The 14,825-nt window shown below is 32.4% G+C and overlaps 2 protein-coding genes across 2 annotated transcripts; one reads left to right on the top strand and one right to left on the bottom strand.

Moving 5' to 3' along the window:
• Positions 1–4,316: 4,316 nt before the first annotated feature.
• Positions 4,317–5,395, top strand: LOC127256248 (PRA1 family protein B3). The gene has a single exon (XM_051282153.1). The coding sequence runs from the start codon at positions 4,415–4,417 to the stop codon at positions 5,042–5,044; it is 630 nt and encodes a 209-aa protein (XP_051138110.1). The 5' UTR covers positions 4,317–4,414; the 3' UTR covers positions 5,045–5,395.
• A 2,416-nt stretch (positions 5,396–7,811) lies between these two features.
• On the bottom strand, positions 7,812–13,628 carry LOC127256247 (sorting nexin 2B-like). The gene is made up of 5 exons (XM_051282152.1): positions 12,370–13,628; positions 11,635–11,844; positions 11,145–11,405; positions 9,414–9,500; positions 7,812–8,061 (listed from the first exon to the last, which is right to left on the bottom strand). The coding sequence occupies exons 1-5, from the start codon at positions 13,369–13,371 to the stop codon at positions 7,987–7,989; spliced, it is 1,635 nt and encodes a 544-aa protein (XP_051138109.1). The 5' UTR covers positions 13,372–13,628; the 3' UTR covers positions 7,812–7,986.
• Positions 13,629–14,825: the final 1,197 nt, after the last annotated feature.

Below are 14,825 nucleotides of genomic sequence, written 5' to 3'. Positions count from 1 at the left end.
TCCTACTATTATTATTATTATTATTATTATTATTATTATTATTATTATTATTATTATTATTATTATTATTATTTGTGCGTAACAGTAATATTTTTTCAACCATAGCCTTTAACATTTCACCCTCATCGATGAAAAATTTTGTACAACCATGCGAATTATATTCAAACTTATACATATAAAAATAAATAAATATAATCTTTTTGTTAGCTATATATAAGAAAAATAAAGTAATATGTATATATATATATATAAATAACAATGTACCTCGTATCAAGAAAATTTATCTCACTAGTTTGAAAATTATTTTCTAATAAATACAAGTTATCTACATGAACAATTAATCCAAAGATATCTACACAAAAAATAAATCATATCAAATAATATGATAAATTATATAACACTCCCTTGTATTTTAGTAAAAATGTACAAAATACTATGTATTTATTAATTGTGTGAAACCCCTTTATGTTAATTTAAAGTTTGCACAAAACATCTTCCTTGTCCAAAGATGATGTTTGGATCTAAATAAATACTTAAATTGCGCAAGTTTTATATAAATAAAAGACGTAAGATATCTTCAATATATTTTTGAATAAAATAAAAAATAAATAATTGATCAATCATTTATTTTTATAATTTTTTTTTAAAAAATCAGACAGTAATTTGTCTAAAAAACACTATAAAATGAAGGATTAAATAACCATTTATTTATTTATTTAATTCAAAATAATTATGTAAGATATAATATCTCTATTATTTGTATAAACCTTGTATTATTTGGTTCTTATTTACAATTAAGTGTCAGTCTTGGACGAAAATGGTGTTTCGTACAAATTTTACATTAACACAAGGGAGTTTCACGCAATAAATAAAATACGAGATGTTTTATGAATTTTCACTAAAACACAAAGGGATGCTATATAATTTACCCTAAATAATTAAATAAAGATAAAGATATATTAGATACACATTATACCATATATGTATATGTACATGAATATGAACATACCAATAAGTTGATCTTTCTTATTGACATAGCCATTCAATTCATTTAAAAACACAATATTGTAGAAATTTCTTGGAAAATCTTCATCGCAACTTTGTAATTCTTTAATGATATTATTTTGGCGCAATATTAACTGATAACGATAAGACATATTTTATATTTTTTGTCAGCTATTATCATTTGTACATTATGAATGTTATAAACAATTCATTCCATGAGAGATGAACTTATGTGTGGTAAATTAATTCCCGGTACTATGCATTGTATTGCAAATCCCTATCCAATAAAAAAAAAAAAAAAAAAAAAAAAAACTCTTTAAAGAATAACATTAACCAAATATTATAAAACATAATGAATATACGTACTTATATAATTGTCAAAGAACATCTTCAAAACTCTGATTTTGAATTTTGGATTTCGCACATCCAATAATCTTAAGTAATCAAACTTTATCATTTGCATTTGAACATTTTGAAGTTAAAGTTCTTAAGTCTGAATAAGCTGCATATGCATCACAAATAAATTCATATCATTATGACTAATGTTAGAACTCAACTTATAATGACAATATACAATTAAATAATAAGCATAATAAAATAATATATAAAAAATTTGAAATTGACTACCTGATGAAAAAATAAATACTCCTTTCGTCCCTTAAATAAGTATTCATTTATTTTTTATACGTAGTTTAAGGTATATTAATATTATATTGATATATAGAAAGAATAATATAGAAATGAAAAAAAATAACCTTATTAGTATGGTGTGATATCAAGGTAATAACATTTGTGTAATATATTGTAAATTGTATGGGTATTTGTAATGTTAGGTAGATAATACAATTACTAAAAAAGGAAATGAATATTTTGTTATGGGACGGACCAAAATGAAAAAATAGATAATTTGTTATGGGATGGAGGGAGTATAAGTTTTAAATAGAATTAAGTACTTTTAGATATACTATAATTCTAGTACAATTTGAAGGGGTGTCGCTTTTGTTACGAATGTCAATTTTGAAACCTGGTGGATTTGTCAATCTTGATAAAGCAACATACAATATACAATGAGAAAAAACTGGATTTGGCAAATATAATCCAACTCTATTTAATGTATGACTCTGGCTCTTGTTGATTGTTATTGCAAATGCCAATTTAATTGGAAATTGTCTCCTTTTTATCTGGACATATGTTTTTTTATTGATTTTTGGTCAATATGATCTCTGGTATTAAGAAATCTTCACCAATATGAGAACCACTGATAATCCGTACTTCAAGAACGTTATCAACTTCAAAATAGTCAATCGTGTTCCATGACAAAGACCTATCTTTAAGTTCTAAGAAATGATTCCGACATTCAAAAAAAATTATACTATTTAGCAACTCAAGGGGGTTGATATGATGATTAGACTCTTGGGGTTTCCTCGGTGCTACAGTGTTAGCACTATAATAGCGTCGAATATCTCTGGATAACATGGATAACATTTTGGATTTAATTTGATCAACATTTTTATTTTTCAGAGCCAAAATGGTCTTGCAAATAAGTTGAATCCTTATATCTCTCATTTAATTGTGGATATTTTTGACAAAAAATTGTGTTATTTTTAATAAACACAAAATTTGTACAAATTATATTCAATTTAGATTTAAAGCGGGTCCTATTATCTAAATTAGTCATTTGATTCTCTTTCCGGGTTGATTTATTTTTCAACTTGGATTTGAATGGCTTCTTTGATCTGAAGGGATTTGGTCTTCGGTTTGGCTTTATGGGACTTTGGAGGGGTTTGGTCTTCATGCGGGTGATTTTGATCCTCAGCTTTGACTTTGGGTTTGATGTATCATTTGGACGATCCGAATGAATTTGATCTTCGGTTGGCTTTGCCAGACTTTGGAGGGCTTTGGTCTCCGTGTGAGCGAATTTAATTATCAGCTTTGAATTTGATGTCTTTTTGGACGATCTGAAGGAATTTGGTCTTCGGTTGGCTTTACCGACTTTTGGAGAGCTTTGGTCTTTATGCGAGTGATTTTGATCATCAGCTTTGACTTTGGATTTGATGTCTCATTTGGACAATCCGAAGGAATTTGGTCTTCGGTTTGGCTTTTCGGACTTTGGAGGGCTTTGGTCTCCGTGTGGGCAATTTGATTGTCATTTTTTGATTGATGTCTTCTTTGGACTATCCGAAGGAATTTTATCTTCGGTTTGGCTTTGCCGGCTTTTGGAGAGCTTTGGTATCCGTGTGGACGATTTGATCGTCCGCTTTGGATTTAATGTCTTCGTTGAACGATCCGAAACTTTGATCTTTGGTTTCGCTTTGCCAGCTTTTGGAAGGCTTTGGTCTCCGTGTGGGCGTTTTGACCGTCGGCTTTGGATTGATGTCTTTTTTGGACGATCCGAAGCTTTGATTTTTTGTTTGATTTTTCCGAATTTTGGAGGGCTTTGGTTTTCGTGTGAGAGATTTTAGTCGAATTTGGATTTGATGTCTTCTTTGGACGATCCAAGGTTTTGATCTTTGAGAAAGTAGATTTGGTGCTTCATAACGTTTTTTTGTGACGTGTCCCTTTAACTTTTGAATCAAAGAGAGCCTCTTGAAGTTTTGGAAGGAACTTTGGAGACTTTTCCTTGACTTTGACGAATTCCTCAACGGCTTTGAGAGCTTTAGTCCTTCCTCCGGTTTCGGCATCCGACGAATAACGTTAACTTCATCGATTCATCAACCAATATTGAATCATTTGTCCAAATCATTGACTTTTCGACGAAAAACGCTTCGAATGACACGAAAAACATGAAGAATAATATAGAGAGACTTACCCTTGCACGAGTTTTCAAATGAATTTCGGTGTGTCAAATGAATTGACCATGACCCCTATTTATAGGGGAAGGGTGACCTCGGTTTCCTTTTGAATAATGTCACGTGACGCGTCATGATAGACCAATAGAAAGATTTTATAATCTTTCATTTCTCGATGTCGTTTTTCATTTTTGAATGATTTGATTGTATTTTTTTTTTCTCGCAAAAATTTTTATATTATTTTTTTTCGAAAGATATTAATTTAAATATTTTTTTATTTACAAAATAAATTTATTTTACTGTCAAATTTATTATATAAACTGATAAAAAAATAAAAAATAAGAAACCAAAATTACTTTTGAAAAACTCCTCGAAAAGGACCTTAATTGCTATATAGGCTTAGGTTAGCTCAGCAAAGAGAACGCCCAACCCATCCACACGCGATCGAAACCCGCAGCCGCAGCTCAGAACGCATGAAAAATATTCTATACAAATAATAATAATAATAATAATAATAATAATAATAATGAATCAAGTGCAGTGTGGAGTGGAGTGAGCAAAAGCTGAATTTCCACGCCCAAATTGAAAGAAAGCCTCGCTCCTCCTCCTCCAAATCGGCTATGGCGTCACCGCCGACGATCCCTATTTCCTCCCCCCAATCGGAGCCCATCGCTACTCCAGCGTTCCGAGCCTTCCTCTCTCGCCTCAACACCACCGTCCGCCACGGATTCGCCCAGCGCCGCCCCTGGTGGGAGCTCCTGGACCGCTCCGCCTTCTCCCGCCCCGATTCGCTCTCCGACGCCGTCTCTCGCATCCGCAGAAACTTCTCCTACTTCCGCGTCAACTACATCTCACTTCTCGCACTCTCGCTTGCCCTCTCGCTCATCTCCCACCCTTTCTCCCTCATTATTCTTCTCTCTCTCCTCGCCGCCTGGCTCTTCCTCTACTCGTTCCGTCCGTCGGATCAGCCGCTTGTGGTCGGGGGGCGTACGTTCTCGGATCGTGAGGTGTTGGGGATTCTCGTTGTATCGACTATTGTTGTGGTTTTCCTCACCAGTGTCGGTTCGCTGCTCATCTCCGCCGTCCTCGTCGGACTTGCCGTGGTGTGCGCACACGGCGCTTTCCGCGTGCCTGAGGATTTGTTTTTGGACGAACAGGAGTCGAATAACGCTGGATTCCTTTCGTTCATAGGCGGCGCCGCCACTTCCGCCGCAGCCGCAGCTGCTCCTGCCGTTGCTTCGCGTGTCTGATTTGGATCTGCTCTCGACTCTAACGGTGCGATTTTCATTTGCATACAGTATTCCAATTTTTTACTTGCTTGACCGAAATATATATAGAGAGGAATTGCTTTGTTTCTATGATTTGGTGATATATTATGTCTTCTCTATTTTGGTTAGGAAGAACTTGATCGATTTGCAGATCTGTTGTAATTCTTGCTTGCTATAAGAGATCCGATTCTATGCTTAATCTCAGATCTAGCGGTTGATTTCCTTACGGAATTCCCTCTCTATGCCAAACTATAGAATTTTGTTCAAAGATATCATCAAACATGTTTATATATATTTTTTGGAATAATTCACACTAGATTCATTCTTTGATCACTGGCTTTGTTTTGCTACATCTGCTTGTTTCTGCGCACTCGCACTTACTAAGGGTGTGTTTGTTTGTGGGTATGGATTTTGAGTTCGGATTTCAATCCAATAAATTTTGAATTTGAATAGTTGTATGATGTGATATAAATATGAATTGACGTGATATTTTAAATATAAAATTAATTTTTAGTATAATATAAAAAATAAAAATAGGTGTTTGATTTAATATTTTTTGGGAAAAAAAATAGGATGAACAGTATATTGAAAATCAATCCCCCAAACAAACACACCCTTAAGTATATTTAAACTCAATAAATTAATAAATTTTTTAATAGAGACTTAATCGACTGATATTTCAAATAGTTATATTTAATTTACAATTGGATTTTTAATTATCGGTGTAAAGTATGCATGCTACTCATTTGAGATCTATCATAAATGATAAGCTTAAGCATCCATCACATTCCTAGTTTGAATAAAATGGTTGACCTCAATCAAACTTCCAAGTTTGGTCTCTCCTTTTTCCTTTCCCCGCAACATTATTATTTAATTACAATTAAATTTAGAAATTTTTAGTTAATACTCTCTTCGTTTCGCTAAGTTTTTTATTATACTTTTGCATTTTGATTAAAATAAATTAATATTTTATAAATATATGATATAATAAAATAGTATTATATTTATTTTGCCCTTTATATTAAAGTACAGGTAATTATAAAAAAAATTAAAAATATGAGTATTTTGGTATTTAAGTGATAGTTATTTTTTTTTTTTTTTTAAAAAAAAAGAATGAGAAGCTTTGATTTGTATATGCTAGAAAATAGGAAATTTGCTCACGGATGAAGTAATTGTTTGTTAGAAGGTTTGTACTTCTAAATAATAAAATTTTAAATTTGAGTAGTTATTTATTATATAAATAAATATTAGTAGTATTATATTTTGAATGAAAATTTAATTTTTATTATAATATAAAACTAATTCCTTTGTTTTGTAAAATTAGTTTACTTGGATACAACATGGATATTTAAAACAATAAATAAATATTTTATTTTAAAAATTGATGAAGATAAAGAACTAGTTAGGGTGTGTTTGTTTGGAGGATTGTATTAGATTTTTATTATTCATTTTTTTTTTCAAAAAATATCAAATTAAATATTTATTTTTTATTTTTTATATTATACTAAAAATTAAATTTACATTCAAAACATCATATCAACACCTATTTATACCACATCATACAACTATTCAAATTCAAAATTTTACTATTCAAATCCCAACTCAAAATTCAAACTCCAAAACAAACACACCCTTAGAGTAATTTTGGAACTTCCGTAAGAAATTAAAATAAATGGAAAAATTTTTAAAAAAATAGTTTTATATGTGATAAATAAGCTTTGAATGAAAAATAATAATTAAATATTATCAATAGACTTTGCTAACGAGATAAATTTAAATAAAAAATAGAAATATAATGCTCCTATGAGTCATGTATTTATTTGGATTTTAAATGTGAATTTTAATATATTAATATTTTATAAATAATAATATAATAAAAAGATGAAAAGGTAATTTTGTCTTTAAATTTATTTATTTTTTAATGATTTTGTTTGTAATATTGTGTAAAAAATAAAGAGTAATTTTCGATTAAATTAAATAATATTTTTACTAAATTGGATAAATAAAAATGACAAAATAGTTGCATGTTAATCCGTTCCAAAAGATTTGTTTTATTTTTTTATTTTCGTCGGTTTCAAAACAATTGTCTTATTTTTTTTATTTAATAGCCGTGGTCCCCACTTTATTTATAATAAAATTATTTCTACTTTTCCATATTACCCTTAATTATTACTCTAACGTACTCTTTAAAATCATTAAAAAATAAGGATATTTTAGTCATTTACATTCTATTTTATACCCATTATACGTAATATTAAAAATATTCTTATATTTTTATACAAATATCTTTTATTAGTATTATAAAACACTAATAAATATTTTTGCACATTTTTTTATATTTTGGTAAAATAATTAATAAGCAAAGATTAACACCCAAAAATAAATGGGACATTTAGACTGTTTTTTCACAAAATAATAAAACAAAATACAATTTAAATACGTCTAAAGAATGGTCTGGTGACGCAGGGGTTGGACCTGTGACCGTGAAGTCATGGGTTCACCTGCTACACATGGTTCGTCCAGTGTGACTTTTTCATCCCAATACGCGCTTTCAGGCAGCGGCTGCGGGTTCACACGCCATCCAAAAAAAATATATATACACAATTTAAATAAAAACTTAAATCAAATATTCAATTTCAAATTAATTTCTAACTGCAACCAATTCGTGACAAATCTAGAAACTCCATTTGGCTATTCTGCAACGCAACGGGGTATCTGTTTTTGCTGATAATATTTTTGCCCAAATCCGAATTCAAGATAATAATAACATTAAAGAGAAGTGAATCATTGGTTATGTCCACTGGGAAAATTACAAGGCAAAAAACAACATGAAGTTCAACCTTGAGAAGAATTAAGTACAAAGGCAAAAGACAAGAAAATAAAAAATCTAGATGAACATTAATATATGTACGTTTAGAATTCATTTATTCACAAATCCACTCACTGGTTTCTTCCACAACTGCCTTCCAAACACTTGCCATCTTCTCTGCATATCCAGCCTGGTGATTATATCATCTATCTTATTAATAATTGATACATCATGTTGAATTGCCATAATCCATTAAAAATACACACACAGATAATGTGAGACTGTACATGGCAACCTTGTCTAATCTCTCTTCCTACATTCCATCTCTGAAAAATGTTATGACTGACTGAATTCTACATTCATCTTCCGTTTGCATCCTATTTGCACTCCAAGACACAACATTCTCTCCACTCAAAACACATTGAAATGATGTTTTCGTAGGGGTGAGCAAAATATCCGATCCGAACTAAACCAAAATTTAAAATTTGGTTCGGACTTTTCAGATTTTCGGATCGGTTCGGATTACAAATTTTAGAAATTTCCAATTTTCGAATCGGATTGGTATACTAAAAATCTGATCCAATCCGAAATCCGAATTATAATTTATTATATTTTATATTATTTATTTAATATTTTATTATAAATATAAAAATAAAATTACTAATTACATATTAATATACTTCATTATTATTTATTAAAATATTATTTCAAAATATTATGTATAAAAATCTGATTTTGTTTTTTTTTAAATATTATTTTTTTAAAAAAAAAAAGAGTTCTTTTTTTTCGAATTTTTCAGTTTGATTCGGATTTTTTCATCCAGATTTTGAAGTTTAAATTTTTTAAGGATTGGTTCGGATTTTCTAATTTGGATTTCGAATTTTCGGATTTCGGTCAATTCAGTTCGGCTCGGATTACCTTTTTCAAAAATTTCGGATTTTCGGATCAGTTCGGATTTGACGAAATCCGAACTGAAAAGCCGAATTCTCACCGCTACTGTAGAGAGTATAGAAGTAAAATTTTAGTTTCATAACTGTGGAGCCTGTATAAAAATCGTCTTGTAAGTAAATTTTTTGTCACAATTGGTTATCTAACACTGGAGATACGCATATGGCACCCGCCTAACATGCTGAAGTACACGTGTCTGTCGGGTAAGCGCCACATGACGTGCACGTGAAAATTTCTTTTTATTTTTTATTTTTTTTAAATAAATTTTTTAAAGGACACATGTGCTCCCAAATGCCTAGCGGATGCCACGCGAGCGAAGGACTAATTGTGCCAAAAGAATTCACTTATAAGTCGATTTTTATCCAGACTCCAGTTACGGAACTAAAATAGTAAAAAAAAATAAGTTAGGGACTAAAAAACAATTTTCTTTTTAAGAAAATTGATTGCGTACGGGTAGTTTTTCACTTGTTCTTCATAGCTTACCAAAAAGTGAAAATGGAAAGCATGCAATTGGAAACTAAATGATCACACTATGCAAAGAATGAAGCTTCAATTGATCCACCAAAACAGAAAGGATATGATAGAAAGACATACCTGATTAACAACAAATCCTTTGAGCATACTCACAAAATCATCATGCTTCTCTTTGTCTATTCTCTCTAGCTCCTTTCTATTGTTATCCTGCAAACAACAGGAAACCGCTCATTTAACATAAACCTGTGAAGAAACAATGTACAATTAATGCAATCTTACAGCAGTTTGTTTGTCTCAATGCATTTGAACTTTAAGATAATAACTAATATGGCTGTATTGGTATACTGATCAATATAGTGCCAAATGTTACAAAGAGTCGAGTTTGGTCAACTCCACCATATGAAGCCAAGAAATGCAGACGAATGTAAATAAATCATAACAATGTAAGAAGTGTCGTATGGGATGTCATCATATTTTAATTATAAAGGCAAGGTTATATGAATCTCTGAGATTTTACATCTTTAGCAAGTCTTAGAAAAGAGGATAACGACCTCGTGTCTGAAAATATATAATGAAGTTAAAGCAGTTGAAAAATCAATAAAAACTTACCAAAGAACTTAGCAAGGAACTAAAAAATGTTGTGAAAAAAGAGAAGTTGTACCATATACTAAGTTGACATATAATAAACAGCATTTGATGAAGCCAATCAATAATGCCATTCGATTCTTCTCAACAGATTCACCATGTTTAATATTTACTGGACAAAGTGATACAGAGAAATCTAGGAATACAACTGTCATCCCGGTACAAAATCATGCAATATAACATCTGGTTCTCCGTTTTCATAGTTATGGAAAAAGAAAATGACCGATACTAGTTACAAGGTTGCATATAGTAGAGTACCGGGGTTGAGGCTCAAATAAACCAAGATCCAATTTCGAGTCATTTCTTGGTGAACAACTCTAATAGCCATTACAGTTCATTTCGGAAAGAGTGAAGAAACTCTACTAAGAATAGTGTGAAAAGCCCTTCTCAAATCTCTCATCTCCTGGTCCTAGCAAGCATCGGAACTAGACAACCATGAACTATACACGAAGCCATAGTTGGAAAGTCTGGACCTAGGGCGACCGGGGGTTAATACCGGTAGAGGCGCTTGAGAAGGTGGACAATCCTTAAAAATCATAGCACTTCAAGATTAAATTCCTATTTCACTGGATAATTTAATTTCTGAATTATGTTTACAATGAATGAGAGAACTTGTTCCCATCCCATCTATCAAATCTATTAGTAAATTCATGATTAAACAAGCGCCCTAGCGACAGGTTATGCTATAATCAAGGCAATAAATTTCCATCAAACTTTATTTCATAAACTGAGGTCATCCTAGAATTCCCCTTGCAACCTCAGATGCTAAACACAGTTTTTGGTATGCCAAGTGTATTAATTTGTTTCCATAATTATATCAAATTAATGATCATTTAAGACTTCAATTTATAAGAGTATGATTTTCCTAATAAAACAATCATAGATCAATTACTTCATTAACTTACTATAATCATTATGCAGTAGATTAATTTGTGCTGACAAGAAACTAGACTTCAACAGTTTCATATAGTTGCAGGTATAGTTCGATCTAGATATAATGGGAAGGTAAAGTTAGGTAGCCTAACGAGTTTGGTGGGCAAAAATGGTATGTAAGAGTCATGACATAATATGATAAATTGTAAGTGATGTACGTACTCACTATATCTTTCTTCCTTTCAATTAATAGTTAGTAATTGTAGAGCCTACCTTGATTCGCTATAACTTTCTCCTCCCTTTCAGTTAATAATTAATAATTGTAGAGTCTACCTTGATTCGCTCATATTCTCGAAGTGCAGAATTTTTAGCATCCTCAGTCGCCCGTACGCTTTCTTGCAGCTCTTCAATTTTCTTAATTCTCCATCCATCACCACCAAATATCTTCGACGAGGCGGCCTCAAGCTTTTCAATCCTAGAATTTAATGACGCTAAGTCTGATAAAAGTGTTTGAACAGTTAGCAAAGCACTTGATCGCTCTGAAAATGCATTGTTGGCAGCTAGCATCACTCCCAGATATTCATGAAGCTTATCCTGCATTAAATAAAGATTCAGATAGAAAGGCATGTTTATAACACAGCCGTTCTTTTCTTTTCTTTTCTTTTCTGGAACCATCATCAAAATAGGGAAAGAAGATTATTGCAACAGAAAGCAGCAACAGAAATTACAAAACTGAAAGCATACAAGGATCCCATACATATCAACAGAGATCATGCCCATATTAACTGAAGTTTTAACGCTCAAAGAGGGATCCAAGGTTTACCAAATGTTTGACAGTTTGTGCATTTAACTCTCGAAATAATCTGCTTGCTTTTACAGCAGCTGTTGCAACATTTTTCATATCCGCAGCACGTGCTCTTTGGGAGTCATAGATTGCTACCTCTGTTTCAAACTTGGTTAATTTAACAAATGCCAGCCCCAGTTGCCCCATTGTCTCCCCAATGTCTTGCTGGGATTTGACAAGTAATTCTGCCTGAAAATAAAGTAGAGATAATATGTTTACAATTTCCCCAGCCAAGGTTTCAAATCTAATTTCTAGAAGAGGTACACATATTTGCCATAAAATATGTTAAAGCAAGAACGAGTTATCCCATGGAATAAATCGATAATAATTCCAATCAGCTCATGCATTCTCCCTGAGTATGACGGAAAATACCCTAAAAACTGTTCAATTTTAACTACCCAAGCCATCACAACAAGAAAACATCATAGGTAGCACTTAGCAGTGCACCAGATTGTGCTTGTTACAGTAAAAACTTATCGTATTTGCATTTGTGACCGCAGTTGTAACATTCCAGCAAATAAAGCTAATATAAGTGCGCCATCCCTTCTACCAAAATTTTCAGAAAGCATACATATGTGAAAATTTGCAATATAAAAGCCTCGAAGAATTTCTAGAGCTACAATTCCAGTGGATCATTCATCATTCATTACAATCGAAACTATGGTAAATCTTGCAAACGAAATTTGACAATAAAGATGAGACAAGAATCACCACCTGCTGTGACACATTGCTGAGCTGCTGCTCAAACTCCTGCAATTTTTCTTTCCTAGCCACAAACTCCCTATCCTCCTCAACAAGTGGTGGCTTTGTACCTCCCCAGTCATTTGTCACCGACTGCTTCAACTCCCTAAAAATCCTGAAGAAATCTCTCCCAGTTTTGGCGGCCTGCGTCCCATCACTCATACCCGCTGCTGCTGCTCCACCATCAACACTCCCCAGGGATGGGGACGAGCCAACCTGCTGATCTACCATCCTTGGAGCAACATCCGTTGTTCCAGAATCCTCCAAGAACACCCGTAGTTCCGAACTCCTCCTTATCACTGGATGGGCAGCCAATCGTCGCAAATATTTCTCCAATGCAGAACGCCTTTGCTCCACAAATTCGATTTGCTGCATCACCTGACTCTCGACAACACTCTTATCTGGCCTCATTGGTATGAAGAAACCGCGGTAGCTCTCAGCTAATCTCTCGGACAAAGCTACCACATCTTTAAACCTTCTCCTAACATTGAATTCTGTTCCACTGAACTCAGGAAAATTCGTAAAAGTTGTAATCAGGTAAGAGAAGTAATAGCCTCCACCTGGCACAAGGGAACCTGCTACATCCTGCTCCTTCCTCGGATCCGAAACGGAAATCCGGAGATAATCGGATGAAAACGATTGCGAAGCCGATGGGGAGTGATCGAGGCTGCGGACATTGCCGGAATCCAAGTCGAAGGATTGGAAAACTGCCTCCGCATAAGAGGGGGGCTCGAGGAATGAATTGAGGGAGGTGTGGGTAGGGTCTACAGTTTGCTTCGGCGGAGGAGAGTGCAGTGGGTGGTTATCATTCGCGTGGATCTCCGCGAACGGTGGAGATGAGTAGAGAGGATCTTCCAAAGACTTTGAACCGTTGGACGGTGGCGAAGGATGATGGTCTGACAGAACTAGGGAAGCCATCTGCTCCTTCGATGCGTAGAGATGGGCTTCTTCCAAGCCCTGCTCATAACCCATCATTCTTATTCTTCTTCCTTCACGTCCACTAACAGGTACCTCCTCCTAATCTCCAATTTGGAGAGATTTCTAGGATTTCAGAAATAGGACAAACTTTCGAAATTAAATTCTCCAAAATTCAATTGAATTTGGAGGAGGAAGAAACAGTAGGGATGGAATCGGAAGGTGGAAACAACACGGTGGTGGTCGGAGGGCGGGGCGGCGGTGCCGAAGAAGAAGAAGAAGGTTTCGGGGATTAGACGGCAAGACTTGTGCAGCTGAGAAAAGATCCTGGTATATTGTAGCCACGTGACAAACACGTGCAGGAAAAGTAGTACACTCCAACTTGCCCAGGTTACAGGCCCGTCCCTGACCGGGCTTATGTACAGGTATGTTAGCCCAGTTTGAATTGGGCTATAAGGTTGGTTCAATTGATTTAAAAAAATTAAGTAGAATTCAAAAACAAAAATTAGAAATATAAGTAAAAAAATTAATTTATTTGATTTATATTTGAATGGATTTTCTAAAATAATATTTCTTTATAAATATATATATATATATATTTCAGTGTAATAAAATTTAAAGTACTCATGAATTATTAAATTTATCAAAAAAATATAAATACAATTTTTTACTTAGTGCAAAAAAATACACGTTTTAGAAACATATCATATATTTTTGGACTTTTTCACTATTATTATCAACTAGTATCAACTATCCAAAAGTAACCTCTAATCGAACCTAATACCCTGCAAATTAAGCCCGAAAAGACAAATTACATCAAGCGAACTATGTGCGACATGAGACCTGGAGGCGTCGGGGTTTAAATCCATGGCTTCAGGCCACAATTCACTCCATACACCAACTAGGTCATCCTTGCGAGATTTGAATATTATTATTTTGGTTGTGATCCAACATGGATGGATCTTTTGGATTGCTTAGTCAAATCAGATTCTTATAAGACTCCTTAGCCGAAGGCTTCCAACGGTACGTTTGGCAATTAGCTATTAGCTAGTTTGACTAGTTGATTTAATTAGCTGTTTGTATAAATGTTTAGTAAAACAATATTTTGACATTAGTTGTTTATACGTAGAATAATAATTAAAGACATTGATATGTTATTTTTTAAAATATTTAATTTTGTTCATTTTAGTTTGAATTTATAAAAAATTTTGTTATTAATTATTAAAAATTATAAAATATTATTATTAAAAAATAATAATTTTTGTATTGAAATTGTGTAAAATATAAAATAATAAATATTTCATATATATATTATTATGTCAATTATTGTTTAATATAAAAATAATATAATAAAAAATATATAAATAAATTAATAATATTTGTCTTTTTTATTTGCTTTAATTTTAATAAATTTATATATTTTACAAATAAAATGATTCAGAAATAATAATTAATTATTATTATTATTTTAAATTTTTAAAAATAAAATTATAATTTAATAAATTAAGTATATT

The sequence above is a fragment of the Andrographis paniculata genome, unplaced genomic scaffold (genome assembly GCF_009805555.1).
Source record: "Andrographis paniculata isolate CXL003 unplaced genomic scaffold, ASM980555v1 Contig55END, whole genome shotgun sequence".
NCBI classification, from domain to species: Eukaryota; Viridiplantae; Streptophyta; class Magnoliopsida; order Lamiales; family Acanthaceae; genus Andrographis; species Andrographis paniculata.
This window is presented reverse-complemented; position numbering and strand designations above follow the sequence as displayed.

Bases quoted from the DNA above. Each gene is read 5' to 3' on its own strand.
- LOC127256247 (XM_051282152.1), bottom strand. From the start codon at position 13,371: ATGATGGGTTATGAGCAGGGCTTGGAAGAAGCCCATCTCTACGCATCG. The intron at 11,406-11,634 runs GTAAACCTTGGA...TATTTAATGCAG, and splicing joins CACAAACTGTCAAACATTTG to GATAAGCTTCATGAATATCT. The intron at 9,501-11,144 runs GTAGACTCTACA...TGTTGTTTGCAG, and splicing joins GAGAATATGAGCGAATCAAG to GATAACAATAGAAAGGAGCT.
- LOC127256248 (XM_051282153.1), top strand. From the start codon at position 4,415: ATGGCGTCACCGCCGACGATCCCTATTTCCTCCCCCCAATCGGAGCCC.